Source organism: Sinocyclocheilus rhinocerous, unplaced genomic scaffold (assembly GCF_001515625.1).
Source record: "Sinocyclocheilus rhinocerous isolate Xijiao unplaced genomic scaffold, SAMN03320098_v1.1 scaffold240, whole genome shotgun sequence".
Taxonomy (NCBI): Eukaryota; Metazoa; Chordata; class Actinopteri; order Cypriniformes; family Cyprinidae; genus Sinocyclocheilus; species Sinocyclocheilus rhinocerous.
In genome coordinates this window covers 523,290-544,470 of record NW_015654534.1, presented here as the reverse complement: position 1 = coordinate 544,470, position 21,181 = coordinate 523,290, and the positions used below count along the sequence as shown (strand labels likewise).

Sequence of the window (21,181 nt, the reverse complement as noted above, 5' to 3'; positions counted from 1 at the left end):
GTGAATATATAGCGGGAGCGGGTGGGTGCGGAATAGAACCTTGCGGGAGCGGGACTAAAAAAACAGTCCCGCGTAGACCTCTAGTTCGCAGTCAAAAATGACAGCATTGGAAAATAATGGGAAGTCAATTTCATCTAGTGGAAATGTTTGGTACTGCACCCAAACAAAAAAACCCTCATTTTTAGATATATCTACCTCAAATTTGGAACACATCTTGTTAGATTTATGGCTTTAATTTACTCAGTTTTAGAGTAAAACATGTTTTGGAAGATATTTATTGCATATCAATTTTAAAAATAGTATTTTTGTGCTTTTTTCATAAACTCCTAGAGGTTTTTCAGTTTCACTTTTTGAACTATATTTATTTTATTATTTTGTATAAAGGCTAATATGAATCAGGTTTTTAGTCACATTTTAATACAGTACAGTATTTTAATATAATTTTTTTGTCCCATTTATGATACAGTATTTGTAATTTTCTGAGAGTTTATTTTAATGATCATGTTACATTTTGGTTGCATTAATGAGTTAATAAAAAAATGTAACTTGCATTGTAAAATAGGCACATAATTAGTATTTTAGAATCATTAAGATACTATTATATCTTTTATGAACAGTTTGGTATAGTTTTAATTTTTATATTTTTCATTTGAAGTTTTGTTTGTTTTAATAATTTTGTTGTGTTTTTGTCATTTTTATTATTATTTTTTTGTTTTTATTCATTTTTATTTCAATTTTAGTTTGAGTTATTCTAACAAATCAACATTATTAAAAGCAACAAAAATAAAAACATATCAAACTGTTAATAAAAACTAAAAGTGACAAAATATATATAAAATAAGTTTTATTATTTAATTTTATTACAGTTAACATTTATTTAATTTGAACAAAGTAACAATTTTTTTTTAATGGTTTTATTTTAGTTTAGCACATAATATTCGTAATTGATATCTTGATTGTAGACCCTGAATCTAATCAAATTGTGGTATGTTTCGTGGTAAGTATATACAATACATTTACACCCCTAGTACTTATGCATTTCAAATTCAAATGATAAAGTCAAAAGGCAAAATTTACGGCAAGTCGAGGACTTTACTTTAAGATCCACTGTTCTATATGAATGTGGTTCAGTGTGAATGATAAAGAGCTCACGGGAAATGAAGAGAGTGGGGCTTAAACATTCACACAGCCCTCTGTATCACCGCTAATGCCTATTGTTTTCTCTTCTCCCTCCCACTTTTCTCGAGTTTGAACATTTTTCTTGGTTTTTAGGTTATCTCTTTAAAAGCAATGCAAGCTGTTCTTTCTTTTTCTTCGCTTCAGTAATATTTATTTCATCATGACATCTCTATCATCCTCCTCAGCGCTCTGAAAACATAAAGATCTGTTCCAAAATTAATCTGTCCTCACACATCTTCCCATTTTAACACTCTCTCCTCATCCCTCCATCCCTCTCCCAGCAGGATGATGCTTTGCCTGAAATCTAAAAATCCTCATTCACAGAGAAATAACATGAAGTTCACTCTCGAGAAGAACATGTAACATTTAGATAAAAGATTAGGCTGACAGAAAATGAGAAATGCAAACGGTTTCAGACTGAATACATTAGCGCAGAAGTGTGAAAAGCAGTGATAGCATGATTTCCTTTTAACTCCAAACACAGTTGTGTAGTTCCAGCCATGAATGATCTTTCATTCAAATATGTATGCGTGCATGCAGAGGGCTGTAAGAGGACGTATCACTCACCGTCCGCCTGATCCTGACAGTGCAACGCCTTCCTCTCTCTGTCCTCGCTGCAAACAGAGACACTATCATTATCATGCCGTACAGAGCAATGCTGGCCGTGTTCCAGTTACCTCATGGAGCCTTTCAGGGACCATGACTATATTGCACTCATCTAATAAGAGCTCAAAATAGTAAATGACTGAAGGCTTTTGGCGACAAAGCCCATTACAACTGCCCATGTTTGAGAACGTTCCCAGACACAGCAAACTGGGCACATTTACATACTTGTAGAAGCAGCTATCGCTCTAATATGACAGAATGTGATCCGAGTTTGACCCAAATTTCTTGTCCTCTATATAACAGTGGCCATATCCTCACGAGGGGAGCTGCAGACGTGAGGATTTGGACAGTGCTCCTGGTTATGGATGAGTGCTTATCAGCCATTAGCTCTGCTGCTCTGAGCGAGTTTCTCTAAGTGTGCCGCGGTTAGCGTGTTGCTGTTGGATACCTGATTAGGTTGCTGGAGATGGAGTAGTCTAGAAAGCCCTCCAGGTCTGCCAATCCCAGACTAGAAGCGCTGCTGTTCCCATTTCTGAAACACACAGACATGCACATAAAAAGATAAATGTGTACACGTACACTACCAGTCAAAGGTTTGGAATAATTATGACTTTTTAAAGTTTTTGAATGCTTTTTATGCTCATCAGAGTTGCACTGATTTGATAAAAAAAAAACAATAATATTGTGAAATATTGTTAATTTAAAAGAGCTGTTTTCTATTTGAATATATTTTAAAATGTGTTATTCTTGCAATGGCAAAGCTGAATTTTCAGTATCATTACTCCAGTCTTCAGTGTCACATGATCCTTCAAAAATCATTCTAATATGCTAAATTACTGCTCAATTATTATTGGCACTCAATTATTAATAATGCTAATTTATATCAATGTTGAAAACAGTTTTTGCAGTTTAAAATCCCACCGGTCACAATAGTGACCGTAAAAAAGGTTTTCATTTATAAAGCTCTAAAAACCTTACTGACTGATGTTTTAGTGCATTTCCTGCAAATATGGACAAAAAAGGTTCTCAATTAAATATGTGCAGTGTCACATGGTTAGTGCAAACTGTCACATGATCAGAGCAGTTTAATTCCGGTTTGCACCATGAGAAGATGATGGCTGCATCAAAGCTCTAAAACTGTATGTTATGTTAGTATGTTAACAAAGATATGAGAAAGATTTTTTGTCCACATTATCATTAAGGTGTCTAGTATTAATATATGAATTCACAATAATTCAGTTCTGTTGAGTGTGGTCATAGAACGAGTAAACATGCCGATGGTCACAATAGTGAATTTATGTATACAATATAAATCCAATTGCAGTTGTTAGTGAAAGTTGCACTAAAATGTTGCAATGACAAAATATTTCACTAAATTAAAAGTTAAAATGTTACAAATAAGTTACAAAATTGATGTTGTAATACTGGTAGCACTAATATTAAAATTTGATGATATATTTTAAAGGGGTCATATGATGTTGCTAAAAAGAACATTATTTTGTGTATTTGGTGTAATGAAATGTGTATTTTCCACATACTGTACATTATTGTTTCTCCTCTATGCCCCGCCTTTCAGAAACGTGACTATTTTTACAAAGCTCATCGGTCTGAAAAGCAAGGTGTGCTGTGATTGGCCAGCTATCCAGTGCGTTATGATTGGCCGAATACCTCAAGCGTGTCTTCACACAACAATACTACAGCGAGAATCAAAGTTACGCCTTCTTTCTTTGCGTGAACATTTGGGCGGCGTTATGCAAATCTTCCCACACAGTGACGTAGATATGTGGGGGAGTCTTAGAACGAGCCGTTTTAGGAGGGCGTGGACGAGTCTTAACTTTTATAAAGAATATCTCTTTGGGTTTGAGTCTTTAGTCTTTGCAACTTTAGGGATCTTATGCACGAACAGCTTGTAACACTCCAAAGAGAAAGGAAAACTTGAAATCGCATCATATGACCCCTTTAAAATAAAGTAACAATTTTTTTTTTTGTCTTTTATCTCAGTATTCTTAACAGTGTTGTATAAGGTTTTTTTATGCATAATAGTAACCCTAGAATGTGATCAAACTGTTTAAAATAGCTGGGCTAAGATATATAACAATTTTTTATGACTGCAGAAATGTGTTCATTCAGTATACACATTATCCCATTATTCACAATTGTTCAACAATTTTTCACACACTTTTCCCAAAAAAATTTCAAAAAATAATTATTTCAAAGGGTTACAAATGACACATCATTTGGATATTTTAATGTCTGGGAAAAATTTGGGATTAAACAGGTTAATATTTTTGTCGAAATCACACACACAAGAAATTAGTATTCTTTAATTAAAGTTCAAAAGAACAGAATTTATTTGAAATAGAATCTTTTGTATCATTCTAAAAGTCTTTACTGTCACTTTTCATCAATTTAATGCATCCTTGCTAAATAAGAGCATTAATTTCTTTCTTGCTTACTTACCTCAAACTTTTGAATGGTACATGGTTTCCACAAAAATATTAAGCAGTGCAACTGTTTTTAACATTAATAATAATCAGAAATGTTTCTTGAGCATTAAATCAGCATATTAGAATGGTTTCTGAAGGATCATGTGACACTGAAGACTGGAGTAGCGATGCTGAAAATTCAGCAGTGCATCACAGGAAATAATTACATTTTAAAATATATTCAAATAGAAAACTTTTTTTTAATTATAATAATATTCCACAATATTACTGTTTTTATTGATCAAATAAATGCAGCCTTGGCTTCTTTCAGCAACATTAAAAAGTCTTAACTGTTCCAAATTTTGACTGGTGCTCTTTCTCTTTCTGTTTCCTCTTGTTGGACCTTTAAGGGTGCGAACAATGCAGAAGCTACTAATTTTCTCAGCGATGATCACTAAGCCGTGGACAGCAGCGGGGCTTGGAGTAGAGTGAGTAGGCATGAACATTGGCATGAGATTCATTAGCATGGACATCACCGGCAAGTCACTGCCAGCTGATGACTATGAACGTGAGACACCTGTGCCTGTACCGCCAACAGCTGGTAGAACAAGCAGAGAGTAACCTTTCCCCCGGACAGGGCAGAAAGACAATGAAGTGGGGGTTAAAGCCAGATGGAGGCGAATGGCCGGATACCCAGACTCGGGTAAGTGAGGATGGCGTTGAGTTGGTGCAGGTTAGGAAGCGTTGGTGAGTGTGGCAGGCTGGGCATGATTCAATCAGCAAGAGGGACTCGAACACCCATTACATCCTTTTCATTCTAGAGTTAACAGGATGTGACATATGGCACCTGCCTGTCAGTGTGAGGCACATCCTGTCAGGACTTTAAGCACTGGCTGCAGAGTCTTTGGGCGAAAGCTCTGCTCCAGACTCCAGTCATGCTGTCAGAGCCGTTTACTCACACAGCTGTGCTGGACTAAACTCGCAAATGGAATCTCTCTCACTTCTGAGAGTTACACTACTTCAGGCACTGGCTTAGAGTGTGTTTACACATGTGTGTATGGAAGGAAATAGTCAGATGTGAAAACAAATGGGTCATTCTTGTTATGCAGAACATTTTCATGTCTCTATCATATATACCTTAATACATAGCATAAAATAGAACTGCTGCCTTGGCAACTACCTGAAATAATAATACTTTTTTGTATATTTGATTTTATTTTAGTTAACGCTTATTTAACGTCAAGTAACAAAAATGTTTTTTAGTTAACCACAGTAACCCTGGTTTAAATTAATTGCTTTTCTTATTTGAGTAGATGTTGCCATTTTCCACTTATACTGTAAATAACATAAAAAATGGGCAATTTATTAAAACACATGTCAGGTGTTTCTTCATTTTGTTTTCACTTCTCCGATCAAAAGGTTTCAAATAAATCATTTTCTGGCATGCTTTCTTCCCAATATTGGTATTAGTTTGTTTTATCTATGTCCTCAACTTTGCTTCCACTTTTGTAATAAGTTCTTAATGACATTATCTTCTACAAAACAACATTATATTTTGTGGAAAAACAACACATAACACTTGATTATAATGTATTAGCAACGGATTTGATGCCGGTTAATAAAACAATCCATATCCTGTTAAAATTACGATATAACACAATCAGGATTTCAAAAGATGGTTAAGAAAACTATCCAAATGAGCAAAGCTCACAGCTTCATGTAAGCCAACGCTAAATCGCCTATATTTCCACCCTTCTGTTCTGTTAGATATCCTTAAATCATTTTCTTGCCATTGTGTAAATAATTAAGTTAAAATGAATAACGTTTTTACGTTCCTCAGTGTAGGCAGAGCACTAATTATAATCTGGTATAAACTATAAATTACAACACCAGGATATTCATTTTCTAAAACTTACAGAGCTCAAAAAGTGTTGCATAACAGGAATGACAGCAACATCTAGTAGGAAATTTTATTATATTTAGTACAATACTCTCTGTATGTGCATGTCTCTTCAAGCCATCAAATCTCATTCTGTATCACTATGTCTGTGCATTTATGTGCTCAACAGTGAATTAAGGGCAACAGCTACAGACTTTAAAGATAACATCATTAGGTGAGTGTCTGGCTGAGGACTAATCACACAAGCCACATCACATTAATATCAATTAAATTGTCAAAACTGTTATATTAGTTATACAGTGAGGGCAAAGTAAGTGCTTTAACACTTAACTCTCATCAGAGCTCTAATTGAATCAATTGCTACTGTAAAGATGAGAGAAGCAGGCTCGCATATGGGTGCTACACTGCGCTCTGGACATGCCCAGCGCTGTCAAGAATTGCATCTAGCACATGTAGCTTAATGAAAAGCCAAATGGAGAAGCCACACTGTCCAGCAAGGCATGATGGTCTACTGGAAGACTGACCCCTCGCTTAGCTGGATAAAGCTACTGGTGGTCTCCTCCTGGGGGTCGTCTTCAGGGGCAATCTGGGCCCAGCTGCCTGAGCCACTTTCCTCACTGCTAGCGCTGAGAGAGCGTCGCTCCACCTCCACACCTGCAGAGGGCGCTGTGGCCACTGAGGAGGCCCTGTCTTTGTCACTGCTGAGGGGGGGAAAGAGGACACACGGCAAAACTGCAGTGTCACAATGAGCCAGTAATTCTACCTGACGACTGATCCTCAGGCAGCAGCTGATGATCTCTTCTATGTAAAAATGCTCTTTATTATTAAAATTGCTAACTTTGTCCCAAAGTGTCGTTCGTTGCCCAGAGCCTGGGTCGAGAAAAGGACAAATCAGGGGAACATAGGTATAAAGTCAATCTATATTTCTCTATTTTTTTGTTTAGCAGTGAAGGAAATTGTTGGTAAAAATGGGTGTTCCAGAGGAGAACCACTTTACAGATATGTGCTGTTTGGATATATAAACACCATGTGTGACAATACATGAAGCAAAATGTTTTGTGTTATCTTCTGAAAACTTCTGAAAAAGGGGTCATGAATTGAGAATTCTCCATGATCTATAAGAGGTCACTGTACTATAGAAAAACACAAAGTTTTCGAAACAAACTTGTTAGTCCAAAAACGCTTTTATTGAAACCAAGCTGCCAAAACAACTCATTTTGTACTCCCTTTTCTTCATTATGTAATAAAGATTACTACATCAGCACAAGACTGCCTTCACAGACACAGACCAATGCCTACTTCATCATTCCCTCTTTGGCCCACCCACTGGCGTGGTAAAATCAGGGTAGAATACAATTTAAGAAAAGTGCAATTCATGACACCTTTAACATTTGTGCAATCCTCCTCTCTTGTTTTTTCCCCCAACTTTACTCTTGCACACATTGTGCTGTGAGCAGTTATAAGAATTAAGGCTTAACCTCTGAAAGAAAGGTTGTGGGTGCTTTTATGTAGACTGTACCTGCTTTTGGTTGCTGTCTCATTCTCTTTGCCACATTGTGGCTGGATCTGATGGGATGCTTCTGTGTGGTGGGGCCCAACCCTCCCCCTGTCTTCTAGGCCCTCTTCTCTTTGATCTGGTTCAATGTGGATCAAGGGTACCTCCCTCTGTCCACGCCATGCTTGCCTCAAACAGGATGAACTGTGAGAGCTACCGCTATTTTCTTGATGCTCTATACTTGGCCGGTTTCCACTATTTTCACGACGAGACTGTTTAAAGCCATGTCTCCTTTCTCCAACTGGAATGTGTGGCTGACAAGCAGCCACAACGCCATCCTGCTGGCCTCCAAGCAAGGATTTGCCACTCTCTACGAGGTTAGCAAAGAGCTGTACATGTGGCTGTGAGTCCGCTGAATCGAGCTCCATACTGTCCTCTGAGGGCTCCGAAATTATCTTATTCTTGCGCATTAGAGACTCGATAGAGCTGGCCCAGGTTTCGTGAATCAGCATGTCTGTGATTTGGTCCGTTTGGCCACGCTTATACAAGCATGAATCTGACTTGCAGAGTCCCGTTGATGACACAGAGTTGGTTGGATAGATGTTGAGCGAGTCCCCGTGTACATTTCGTGCAAAACCATCGAATGAATTGGCCTTGATGGGTGAGTTTACACTTAGTCTGGAATCTGAGGATCTCCTGTCAGGAACAGAAGACTGACGGATACAAAATGGGGTTCTGGGAGACGGGGGTAATAGGCTATTACTCCACTCTTTGGTCTTGGTCAGACTGTAGTCCTTGTTCTCTATGTCCATGTCACTCAGCATGAAGCGATAAAACTCCTCAGTGATACTCTCAGTGCTGGACTGCTTAGAGAGACAAGATGATGTGCGCACATTGAGGTGTCCATTTTTTTTACTGGCAGCTTGCTGAACAGCTGCTGCAAGGATGCTGCTGGCATTTTTCCCAGCATAGTAGTCCAGTAGAAGGTCAAACCCTCTACCTTCTGTCTCCATCTGGTTCACCATGAACCGAGAGAACTCATCCGTAATGCTCTCACAACTGGACTGCTTGGAGATAGAGCTACCTCTGCTTAAATTATGCCCAAGCCTGTTTCCCGGTCCCAAAGTGTTTGAAGCTCCAGAGGGATCTGCGTCCTCCTCTGGAATGCTCTCGTAGCTTGACGCTTTCCCCCTGCTGCTCCATCTCTCACACTGTAGGCGGCTGCGAGATGACTGGCCAGATTTGGAAGTGTCCACCACACTCAATTCTGGGCAGTTCATTATCCTGGCTGTGACCTCTGATGCAAAGAGTGCAAATGGATCAGAGGTGGTAGGTTCGTCTAGATTGACAGTTTCGTCCACGACGCGGTTGACCAGGCGCTCCATGAGTTCAGGCTGTTCTTCGGTTTTACGTTTGATTTCACTGAGACGTGGAGGTCTGTGTTTCTTAGTGACTGCGGTGCCATTTTGTGTCTCTTTCCGGCGGAGGGCTGCAGCTGTGCGGCAGGGCAGAAGCAGTCCCTCTGGACCTTCCGATCCACCCTTTAAAGCGCAGAACCACGGCTGCTTTCCGCTCGAGTTCTCCAGGCATATCGCTGCCAGCTCTGTAGCCATGGAGATCACTGTGGTCGCCAAGTCTTCAGCGAAGCATGTGACAGGAGTTTTGGACTCACATGAATCCATTTTAAGTGCCACAAGTGCTCCTGAAGAGGACGATAAAGACTGCTGCCTGGTCTCGCTCTCTCCTCCTGCCCTCCCTCGTGTCATGTGAAGTGGTGAGCTTTCAGCTGAAGGGAGCACAGAGTCTGCGTTCTTGTCAATCTTGCCCAGCTGCCCTTGCATGTCAGATTGCTCTTTGACCATAGTGGCAGTCACTCTGTTCAGAGTAAGTCTGTAGGGTCCTTTCAGTTTTGGCTCGTTTTCTCTCTCATCCTGTACATGCTTCTGCTCTCTCTCTCTTATCCCTATGAGAGCAGACAACGTCTCCACACTGCTTCGCCTCTCGCCATGATTATAAGCCTGGCTTGGCTCAATTAAATGCTGTAATTGGCTCAACGCTTCTCTGCCAGACTTGGTATCAGCCTCATACTCCCTAAAGCTGACGCTGCCTTCTTGCCTGTCACATGATCCCATATTATATTTTGAAATGTCACTGATTTTCCTTGATGTTACACATAAGACATCAAAGAGCAAATTATTCACACAATCCAAGAGGAAACCCTCAATGTTTGGGGCATCTTTTCCTGGACCCTCAAGCTCTTTTCTCTTCTCAGCCTTCTCAAGGGCATACTGAAAGATATTATCTGATATTTCCTGGGTAAAATTATCAAGATCCTGTTGTTCCTGATAGGGCCTTCTTGAATTTGTGATGCCATCCACTATTTTGTTATGTGTGGTCTCAAGGAAGTTTGCAACACTTGAGTAAATTTGTCTGTGGGTGAGTACAGCTGAAGCTTCCCTGAGGAGAACTTCAGCAACATTGGCTCTGAAGGCCTCAACGCTGGTGCCCTCTGCAATGCTACAGTGGAGAGGCACTGCAGTTGAAGCTTGGGCAACTGACAGAAGTCCCAACGAGGCAGAGTACATGTCTGTCGAGTCGTCATTATCCCCAGAGTCATCTGCTAGATCTACTGCGGCTACGGCTCCAACAACCTGAGACATTCCACATACTGCAGAGGAAAACGAATACTCCTCTTGATCGGTCTCACTCTCTTCTTCTTCTTCTTCTTCATCCTCACACTCATCTTCTTCTCCTGACTCCAGTGTGAGTTGTTCTGTGACCTGAGGGGTGGTAATGGTACCAATGACACTCGCAGCACATGCCAAAGCTATTTCTACTGCCTTAGTGGCATGTCCGATTGCTGAGTTGTGCTGGGGGTGACTACCATGCTTCATTTTGGCACTGTTTACTCTATCATGCTCTGATGTCCCATGTGACTGAGCTTCCGGCCACTCTGTTACCTCCTCACTGTTGTCAGGACTCTGGACAATCACGATTTTAGGAAGTTCAAAAGAGCAGGCTCGTGCCCTCTGTGGCTCATCAGTGGAATGGCTTACTTCATTTGAGTGCTGCGAGGTGGTGGACACACTCACAGCTGCCTCTGCGACAAAAGAAGGTTCGTCTTGTGACAAATGAATAAAAGCATCCTGCAGGACTGACTCAGCCAGATTGGTGGCATAGTGACCGGCTGACTCGCTAGTGTGATGATTGACTTTTTTTGGGGTAGCAGGTGGGCCTCTTGAGAAGGCGGAATATGTTCTTGAAAGGCTTTGGGAGTTGGAAGAGGTGCAGAGGGTTTCAGAGTCCTCACTATCCTCTCTCTCTATTTCACTCCTTCTTTGAGCGTGGGCTGCTCTCAACACCTTAACCGACTCGGGCATGATAGAAATCTCAGGATCTGCAGAAAGAAAGACATGTGGCAGGGTTGGCGAGGAATGTGGTGGGGGGCACAGAGAGAGAGAGGAAATAGATTAAAGCTAGACCTCTGAAAATGGTTTCATAATCCTACACAAAAAGTCCGATTTAATGCACATGTAAATGAAACCCATTCACAGGCCAAGTAAGAAACTAGTCACAGAAAGACAGAAAGAAGATATGAGCAAGTGTGAGTGAAAATAAAGGACAAAACTGAGGAAGGAGGTAAAAAGTGTCAAGATTTATCCTCTCCTGTCGCCTGCTATGTCCAATGTATATAATGAGAGTCTAGTCAGAGCTATTCATAGCACACTGTTGTATTTGTATCAATTTTTCCTTTTCCATAACAAGACCATACAAATGCAGATCTCTATCTGGGCCGATCTGATTATGAATATTACATTGTCTTTGAGGAGAGCATAACCTTCACACAGTGTTACTTCTAATTTCATACGAGAGATTAATTATAGATTAGCCCAGCAGAGCCCAGTGTGTCTTGTCTCTTTAATATTAGACTTGGGGTGAGTATCGCCACATGTAGACATTCATGGGTTTGGCTTACTGTTAGAGGCCAAAGCAGTAGTTCAGACATGCACAATGGAAATGCACAAGACATTTTGGGGACAGTGCTTCTTTGTTAGACAGTCTTCCATGGCATATTTGCGAAAACAACCTTCATAAAATGTTTTGGTATTCTTCCCATTTGTCTTTCTTTCTCTATCACACACAAACTCATTAACATAGACTGAAGTGAATTAATTGTTTCACTGCTGTATGTTCTTGTGCATCCATGCTGTTGCTTGGTTACCTTGTATCTAAACAAGTATAGCAGATTGCAGTTCTGATTAAGATTATTATAACCAGTGCAACTTAGACAAAAGTCGGGATCCAAATTATTCCCAAAGGCAAAACTAAAGACTTTATTTATATGCTATTTATGGATGCAAATTTATGTGACATGCCCGAATTGTTTTGAAAACCATAATCTCATTGGTAGCGACTAGGGCTACATTGTGTTACTAAACTAAGAAATAGCCTCGGGGTGGAAACACTCCCAAACAGTCCTCCGAATAGGGCCACTCTTATCGAGGCAGGCTCACAGATACTGAGAAAATGTAAATGGCTGAATGCTCTTTCAGCCATAATTCAAGCAATTTTCCATCTATTCACAAGGTGGACAGGAGGAAAGATGCAGTGAAAGTGCCAGAGCTGCACGCACTGAAGTTGAGTTTTCTCATTACATACGAGCAACAAGGACATAGAAAATACCATACAGAAGATAAGATATGGAATTAGAATGAGGTTGCTGACTGGATTTCTGGATGGAGCTGGATTTCTGGGTGGACTGGTAGATGGATACCATTTCTGAATGGGTCATCCTCGCTGTCTTCCCCAAGCTGTTCAGAGGCAGTGAGGAAGTCTTCCTCTATGGATGAAACAGAGCGGTTGGTGTCATCTTCAGCAGCCCGCTGACCAGCCAATCGGCCGTGCCTCTGCCTCTCTTGCCCTGACTGTAGTCCAATCAGGAATTTGTTGATCTCAAAAATGACACTGTTGGTTTGGGTAGGGCGGCGCCCACAGGAACAATGCACCAGACAGACATCCGCTGTTCTCTGGCTCTGAGATACACATACATAAACACAAATACTGTTCAACCAGGCAGACTGTAAGCTGTAAAATGGTGTAAGATGTTCCGGTCTATATTCATATCTTACCTGTGGGTGGCTGGGGTCATGCTGGCAGGAGTCCGGTGACTCTAGGCTGCTGAGAAGCAGAATCTCATTTTCTTTGGGTTGCCGCACTCCGAGAGACTCAATTAACCGTGGCAGCTCTGGCCACACTGAGGCTAGTTTCTGTGGGGAAATTTATGCTAATATTCAAGTCACATAAATGTGGGTCTTTGCTTGCATTATCTCGGTAATTTGTGTTGTTTCTAATTTCCCTTTTAATTAGATGAAATATTGTTTATGTCGTACGCTTAGGAAATGATGAAAGACATTCATATATTCGTTATTAACTTTAAATGAATTAGAAATGAGAGGGTGGAGGGGTGTGGATATTTATTTGGATATTAATGAAAAAGTCAACAGGGAATGACAAAACACTAGACTATTTATTAGTAATTGTTTAAAATTTCGCATATGCTTTCATCCAAAGCAACCTATGTTTTTTATAGCAGTATATGCATGCAAGGAGAATCTCCCACCTTAACGTAGCTGTCGTCATGCCGATCAGGGGTATGTCTGTCCAGGTTTACGAAGCAAATCTGGGAAGAGAGAGGCTGAGCTTAGAGAAATAACCACATACCTGAAAAGTAAAGAATCTGTACATGCGTTTTAGCACACAAACACACAACAGCAGCACTGGAAATCTTCTCATCTGTCGCAGCTTTCGAATGTCATGCTCCATTCCGCATATTCATCACTTTCATTTACAACATGTCAAATCTTCTGCAGCGTTGCCTAAAAGTGACATATTTGCTCTGAATGTAGTGAATAATGACTTAAAGGACAAGTTCACAGATTGTCAACCAGTTTTGTTTTGATACAAATGTCAGTAGTATATGTAAATGAAAAATGTGTATTGTTTCTCAATGTTACCTGGTCATTTGTCAGCGAAAGTCCACTGGATGACACAAAAATGCGTAATTTTATGTCAAATGGTGCACTTTTGACAGCTTAAGGCTTTTGTTAAAACTACAGATCGATCATCCACATTTTTGTATACCCAATCATTGGGTATCAGATCAAGCACTGCAGTTTTTCTCTGTTTCTTCTGGTCATGTAGCACCGATTTTAAAAAATCTGCTGCATAGACAGTCAAGTTTGATTAAAAGCCCATCTTGCCAGCGGTGAATTACCCCTTAATGTGTTAGTCTTTTCCTCTCACAAAGCTACCGCTGGGCTTTAGAAGACTTCGAATAAAGTGTACGTGTCACACGGACCATTTTTATGGTAATTTTATGTTGTTGTTTTTTTTGTCGGGTTTGACAACTGTCACTATGAACTGCCATTGTATGGAAAATATTTCTTCTTTTGTGTTCCACTGACAAAAACGCATACAGGTTTAGAATGGCACAAGGTTGAGTAACTTTAAGCCATTGCATATAAAAAGCTTTGTCTCTTTCTCCCCCATGTTTACACAGCTTGGAACAGCACTTATTATCACTTATTTATCACTCTTTACTGTTAAACAAGGCTTTCTCGCTCTCTTTTTTTGTCTGCGTTCATCTCACATCACTCTATTCACTTGACATAATTTTGATTTTGAGAGTTTTAAATGGTTCTTTAATGTGGGCACACATTGACTCTCACACATACACACACTCACAGAGGCTGCACCTTACTGATTCTGATGACTCATCTGTATCTTAAAAGCATATCATGTTGCTAGTCGCATGTTTATTTCAAATGTGTCCTTGTGGATGTGTGTGTGTGTGTGAGAGAGCTCTTCTTTCACTCTTCATTTAAGACACTTAAGATCACATTAGTGACAAATGTCTTTGGAATCTGTAGGTTTCTCTGAGAGGATGGATTTCACCCTCAGGTACCACATATGTAGCACTTCATCTCTCTTATTCCAGCTGCTGGTACTTAATGCAACAGTAAATGACCTAGTGCATCCATAAGGGTTTATATACTAAGTGTATAAAGTATGTTAATAGTTCTAGCCTGAGGAGTGCATCTGCTATTGAAAGATAGACAATGACAGCAAGAGAGAGAGAGAGAGTAACCTGCCATAATTGTCCTGAACTGCCATATTCACATAAGAACTGATCTTGCGCTGGAGGTTTGGAGTGTCTCTGCTGTCAGGTGGCACCATTAATGTATTGTGGTGCTGAAAGGTGGCTCAGTCACTGCCTTTTTCTGACACACATGCCTAGTAAACAAATAAATAAATAAAAAACACAATGTGCATTCTTAAAATAAATGGTAGATCTAATTAGAATTTTTTAAAGATAATATGCATTGTGCTTGCAAAAGATGCTGCCACAATATTAAGGTGCCGGTTTGCGATCATTCTGAATGGTTGCTAAGACTTTGCTAGGCGACTGTTAGGGTGTTCTGAGTAGTTGCTAGGTACCATTTGCAGAGAGGAAATTAGCTCGTATGTGATGCAGCAAGTGACACAATGGTTGCTGTTTGTCATTAACATGCAAGGAAAAACTATAAAAAATTATAATAATTTTTTAAATTAGGATTAAAGCATATTTTTAAATAAAATTAAAGCAAAATCATGTTTGGAAAAACATATTTATGACTGGTTATGTTATCAATTTAAAGCAATAAGTTCCTTTTGTACTGTACCCAATTTAGTTGTACTAAACTTGATGTACTAAAATAACTAAAACTGGAAAAAAAACTACATAGACATTTTTTTTTAAAATCAAAAACTATTAACAATGGCAAAAACACACAACTTAATTACTAAAACTTTAACAAGAATTAAAAATAAAATGGAAAATATAAACATAAAAACAAACTCAAAATATTAATACACGGTTGAAATGGATGCTTCAGGTGAGTATAGTGATGTTATGGTGATGACTTTACTCATTAAATGAAATTGGAAAAGGAATGGAGGAGGTGAGACAAAGTGGAAGTTAACAGCTGAGCCTGAATTCTCACTATTTGCATCTCACTAACACAATACAGAACACAATCCTCCCGCTCGCTCATTCTTGTACTCTTGCACATCTCGTCCTTAAACACCACATACTGGATGCTCTCTCTCTCTCTCTCTTACACACACACACACATGTCTGGTCAGCTATCCTTGTGGGGACTCTCCATAGGCGTAATGGTTTTTCTACTGTACAGACCGTATATTCTATTGCCCTACACCAACCCTACCCCTAAACCTACCCCTCACAGGAAACTTTCTGCATTTTTAGATTTTCAAAAAACTTCATTCTGTATGATTTATAAGCTTTTGTACCCGTGGGGACCACAATTTAGGTCCCCACCGTGACACGAGTCCCCATGACTCTGTGTGTATTCAGGTTTAAGACCCCACCAGGATATATAAACCAGTACACACATACACACACACACACACATATTTGTTTGTGTATCATGGTGAGAACTTTCCATTGATGACTTCTGTTCATACTGTGCTAATGATATTTTCACCCAGGCTCATTGGAAAAATGTGCCTCTACCTACATTTCAGCAAAACTCCAACAACAAACCTATACATTCAATTCACTGCAGTTTCTAGCTGAAATGAACACTAGAGGCAGTAAAAATCCAACAACTTTTATTCCTTTTCACACAAATTATGATTAAAGGGGCAGATTATCGGTAAAAAAAAAAAGATTTTCATGTGGTTCCTTGCTCCGTATGTATGGTATTTCCAATGTAGTAAACTTGCTCAGAAGCTCACCTGGTACAGTTTTACACTACCGATGTGGAGCGCTTGGGTCCAAGTCACGATAAACACGAGTGATGATAAAAGAGACCAAAAACTTGATGAAGAAAGCTAAAATGGCATGGTTGCTTCAGCCATTGTGTTTTTCTCTCAAGTTTGCTTTAACACGGTTAGGTGTACGGCTGCACGATTATGACAAAAATCATAATTGTCGATTATTCCCTTAAAATTGTAATTGCGATTATTAATTACGATTATCACAATTTACATTGAATGATGTTTATACCATTGTTTGATGGAACTGCATGCCGTATATTTATATGAAAATAAATAAGCTGAAAACACTAACTGAAAAACTTTTAGTGCTTTTCTATAGTATTAAGCCTCAAATGTCAACTATACATCAGATTGGTTTCTTCTTTAACTTATAAAAAAAGTAGAAATATGATGGTATTTATAGTGTTATACTAAAACTAAAATTAAAACAATGGAAAAACCCTTAAGATAACATGTAGAAAGAAAAAAAGCATCTTAAGCACTCAGAATTTAAATTATAAAAAAGTAAATATATGAATGGTATTATAATGTTATACTAAAACTAAAACTAAAACAATGGAAAAACCCTTAAGATAACATGTAGAAAGAAAAAAAGCATCTTAAGCACACAGAATAACATAAGTGGAAACGATTAATTGCCGCTTTGAACGATTACGTAATTGTGGCATCCATAATTGTAATCGCGATTAGAAATTCGATTAATTGTGCAGCCCTAGTTAGGTGGTAATTTATTTTCATGTTATTTTAACATCACTCACTGGACATTTAATTCCCGAACTGTCACAATGCTTACAAAAACCAGTGTAATAATACTTTGCCACATTCACATCCACCGGATTAAACAGAACGCATTTTTAGTGCCACTCACTGGACATTTTACTAATACAGAAAGTGTCGCAAAATGTGCATAAGCAACATTCTACCACTTTGCTCAGGCACGTTTATCCAATGAGCCTTTCAGCATCTTTATGTTTTCATTAAGATGCAGAAAAACAGTAAAAAAAAACAAAAAACTATGCCTTGTTTTCCGCCATAGTTATTGGAGTTTTTTCATACCCCATTGGGAACTTTAATTTGCTTTAATTTAGGATATATTGATCCAAATTCCAAAATATATGTATGTTTTGATGTGTTTAGAACTTACTGTAATCTTATTTTAAGAATCCTATTAATGTGATTCTAATAGCCTACTCTACTACATTCTCCAAATAAGATGGTTTCTGGCTGTCAGTGTAAATCCGTGTAATCAGTGTAAGTTATTACCAGGCCCAGATGAAATCTGCTGACTTTTTTTATTGTGCATTTTATAGGCTGACTCTGGGAGAAAATCTGTGTGATTCTATGGAATGGATTTATATGTTGTAATATGTGATACACATAGTTGATTACTTCACTTCTTTTCAGCTGTAAGTATAATCAAATTGTCAAGAATATTTGATAAACAAACACATAAAGGATGGGAGAAGCGTAGAACTTTGAGAATGGTGAAGGTTTCAATCCTGTGGAAATCAGCAGAGATTTCTGTGGGTGCAATCATGGCCAGTTAAAGCCACACAGACTACGAGTAGTTTGAAATGCTTCTCACATCCTGGTCATTTGCTGTAATACTACATCCCAATCACAGCGCACCAGACTGCGACTGAACGGTCGCATTTTGAAAGATCTGCTACAAACCTGAACAGGAACACCAAATGACTCGGTACTTAAGCAAACATTAACAACCCCGACATTCCAGACAGGATTTATGAGGAAGACAGGAGAAAACAGGCACCAACATAGATTAGAAAGGGTTTCAAAACACCACACTCTAAAAAATGCTGGGTTAAATACAACCCAGTGCTGGGTAAAATAGGGACAAACCCAGCAATTGGGTTGTTTTGACCCAGCGGTTGGGTTACTACCCAGAAGGTTGGGTTAAACATTTAACCCAACTGCTGGGTCAAAACAGCCCAATTGCTGGGTTTGTCCCTATTTTACCCAGCACTGGGTTGTATTTAACCCAGCATTTTTTAGAGTGCATATTTACCCAAAATTTACCATGCATTTGTAGTTAAACTAACTGTTGAAACTATGGTGTTTTGACATACATGTTGTATATTACAATACTTTTCTCCAATCCTGAACATGAAGACCTTGATTAGCTGGTTTAGGTTTGCTTAATTGGGACTGAAGCTAAACTCGACTTTATATTAACATGGCTGTAGTATTTATTTGAGTATAAACATAATTATTTGTTTTATTGAAACTATATTTATATCTAACTATAGAAATGAGGATCAATGCATGGTTTAAAGGATGCTTATCATGGTCTTTTTACAAATACCATGGTTAAAACAATGCAAAGCTATGGTCAATTTTAATAAGGGTAAGAAACAAGTAGAATGATGAACTTAAGAGCCTCACAGTTATTTTCCTCAAAACAAAAATATTTGTTTTGTTTTGTCACATTTGTTGATAATTATGCACCTGACATCAGTATTTTTTTCTAAAAACTTTTTTTTCATTGTCAATACATGCACGAGAGTTATTTACACATATTCAGTACAAAAAAACATTATTATTATTTTTTTTTTAATTAATACTTTTATTCAGCAAGGGTGTATTAAATTGATCAAAAATGACAGTAAAGACATTTACAATGTTATAAAAGATTTCTAATTCAAATAAATGCTGTTCTTTTGAACGTTCTATTAATCAAAGAATCCACAAAATATTAAACATGTTTTCAACATAAGAACAGCAAATCAGCTTATTAGAATGATTTCTGAAGGCTCATGTGTCACCAAAGTCTGGAGTAATGATGCTAAAAATTCAGCTTTGATCACAGGAATAAATTACATTTTTAAAACATATTCAAATAGAAAACAGTTATTTTAAATTGTAATCATATTTCACAATATTACTGTTTTTCTAATCAAATAAATGCAGCTTTGGTGAGAATCAGACCTTCTGACTACAAACTTTTAAACGTTAGTATATAATTCTATTTTTAATAATAAACAGTAAAGATGCTGAATACGTCATAGTGCTATTAGATACCTACAGCACCGTTTAGTTGTATCTTTTTCTATTGCTTGTAATTCATTTCTCTGCCTATAATTTTATCACTGATATTTTGATGATATGACAACCCTAGTTCAGACAATCTGTCTCACATACGCACACACCGCACAAGTCCTCAAAATTGCTGGGTTACAGAGGTCAACTCACAACTTAGAACATTTCACTCTTCACTGGAGTGGGAGACGGCAAGACAGATGGGAGACAGAGAAATACAAGCTTGGAAAAGAGGAGGGAGGCCAAGAAAGAGTGGGGGAGGAACTTGTGGGAATGAGATATCGAGACAGGGATGGAAGGACAGAGATGGCTGAGCGTCGTCCTTGCCAAGGACAAACTAATTTCACCCATTATCATCAGAGGGGAGACGGCAGACACTTGCCACCGTGGCTAAAAATGACCTCCGTTGGGACGCGCCGCAACCTCGCTGCTCGCTACACCACTGAGATAGAGAGAGATAAATGAAAATAATGGAAAGGGATGGAGAGAAGCAGATAAAAGAACAAAGCTGGGGATCATGGGAGTGGAAAGATGTTGTTTTGAGATGTTGCCATATTGCACTACTGGAACAGAGCATACGTACTCTTTATCATTTCCGTCTGAGTGGGTTCATACACAGATCTGCGCTTTCACATCCACTGAGCCTCTAAATAGGGCATGGAAGGAGTGAAAAAGCAGACACACGAACACACACTCCTGTCCAATGGCAAACCTGTGATATGTCTTGCCATTTGAAGTTATCAGAGCCCTTGACATACGCTTACGTCACAGAGAGCTCTGATTCTCGTGGTTTTGACATACGTGTGTGTGTGTGTGTTTGTGTGTGTGAGCGTCGCCCGAGGCCTCCAGCCTTGGTTCACTAGGTGCCCAGTGAGGAAGCAAATTCACATCTGTGCCCGTGGTTATGACCACGCATGGCTGTCACATCCTGAAGGCGAGATCTGCCAGCAACCATTAACCAGTTAAAGGGTTAGTTCACCCAAAAATGAAAATTAGTCCATAAATTAATCACCCTCAAGGCATCCTAGGTGTATATGACTTTCTTCTTTCAGACGAATCCAGTCGGAGTTATATTAAAAACTGTCTTTGATCTTTCAAGCTGTTTAATGGCACTCAGCGGGTGTTGCAGTGCATCAGTCCAAAAGAAGTGAAATCAAAAGCACCCATACATAAAAAAAAGTGTCTCACGTGGCTCCGGGGGGTGAACAAAGGCCTCCTGTAGCGAATCGATGCGTTTTTGAATAAAAAATATCCATATTCAAAACGTAATAATCACAATAATGTTGCTTGCGCCTACAGTTGAACACGGAAGCAGCTGTGGGAGGTTGGCGTAAGATGTCAGCGTAGCGCATGCGCCGGTGAGCCTCGTGAAAACCAACGTTTGTTAACAGGAGCAAAGGAAGCAAAGTTTCCTAGCAAAGGAAAACCAGTTTCCTCTTGGCTTTTATCGAAATCCTCCGACATTCTTCTTTACAAATCCATGTTTTGTACTTCTAATTAGTGACCGTTGTTTTGTTTTGATCTCTCCGCTGCACTTCAGCGTTCGTCACTTCTGCGCATGCGCAGCGCTGACCTCCATACGTCATCCGCCCGGAGCTGCTTCCGTGTACAACAGTGAGCGCAAGCTAGATTAAATTGATTATTACGTTTTAAATATGGTTATTTTTCTTACAAAAA

The 21,181-nt window shown here is 39.0% G+C and overlaps 1 protein-coding gene across 1 annotated transcript in view; it reads right to left on the bottom strand.

Annotated features, from left to right (window-relative positions):
• Nucleotides 1–21,181, bottom strand: part of LOC107717593 (A-kinase anchor protein SPHKAP-like) — a 75,954-nt gene that overhangs the window by 8,284 nt on the left and 46,489 nt on the right. Inside the window, exons 4-10 of the mRNA XM_016524401.1 lie at nt 13,227–13,286; nt 12,736–12,873; nt 12,381–12,639; nt 7,631–11,003; nt 6,636–6,812; nt 2,234–2,317; nt 1,747–1,793 (exon numbers count right to left, since the gene is read on the bottom strand). Coding sequence (XP_016379887.1) covers nt 1,747–1,793; nt 2,234–2,317; nt 6,636–6,812; nt 7,631–11,003; nt 12,381–12,639; nt 12,736–12,873; nt 13,227–13,286 — 4,138 coding nt within the window. The remainder of the gene's footprint in view (nt 1–1,746; nt 1,794–2,233; nt 2,318–6,635; nt 6,813–7,630; nt 11,004–12,380; nt 12,640–12,735; nt 12,874–13,226; nt 13,287–21,181) is intronic.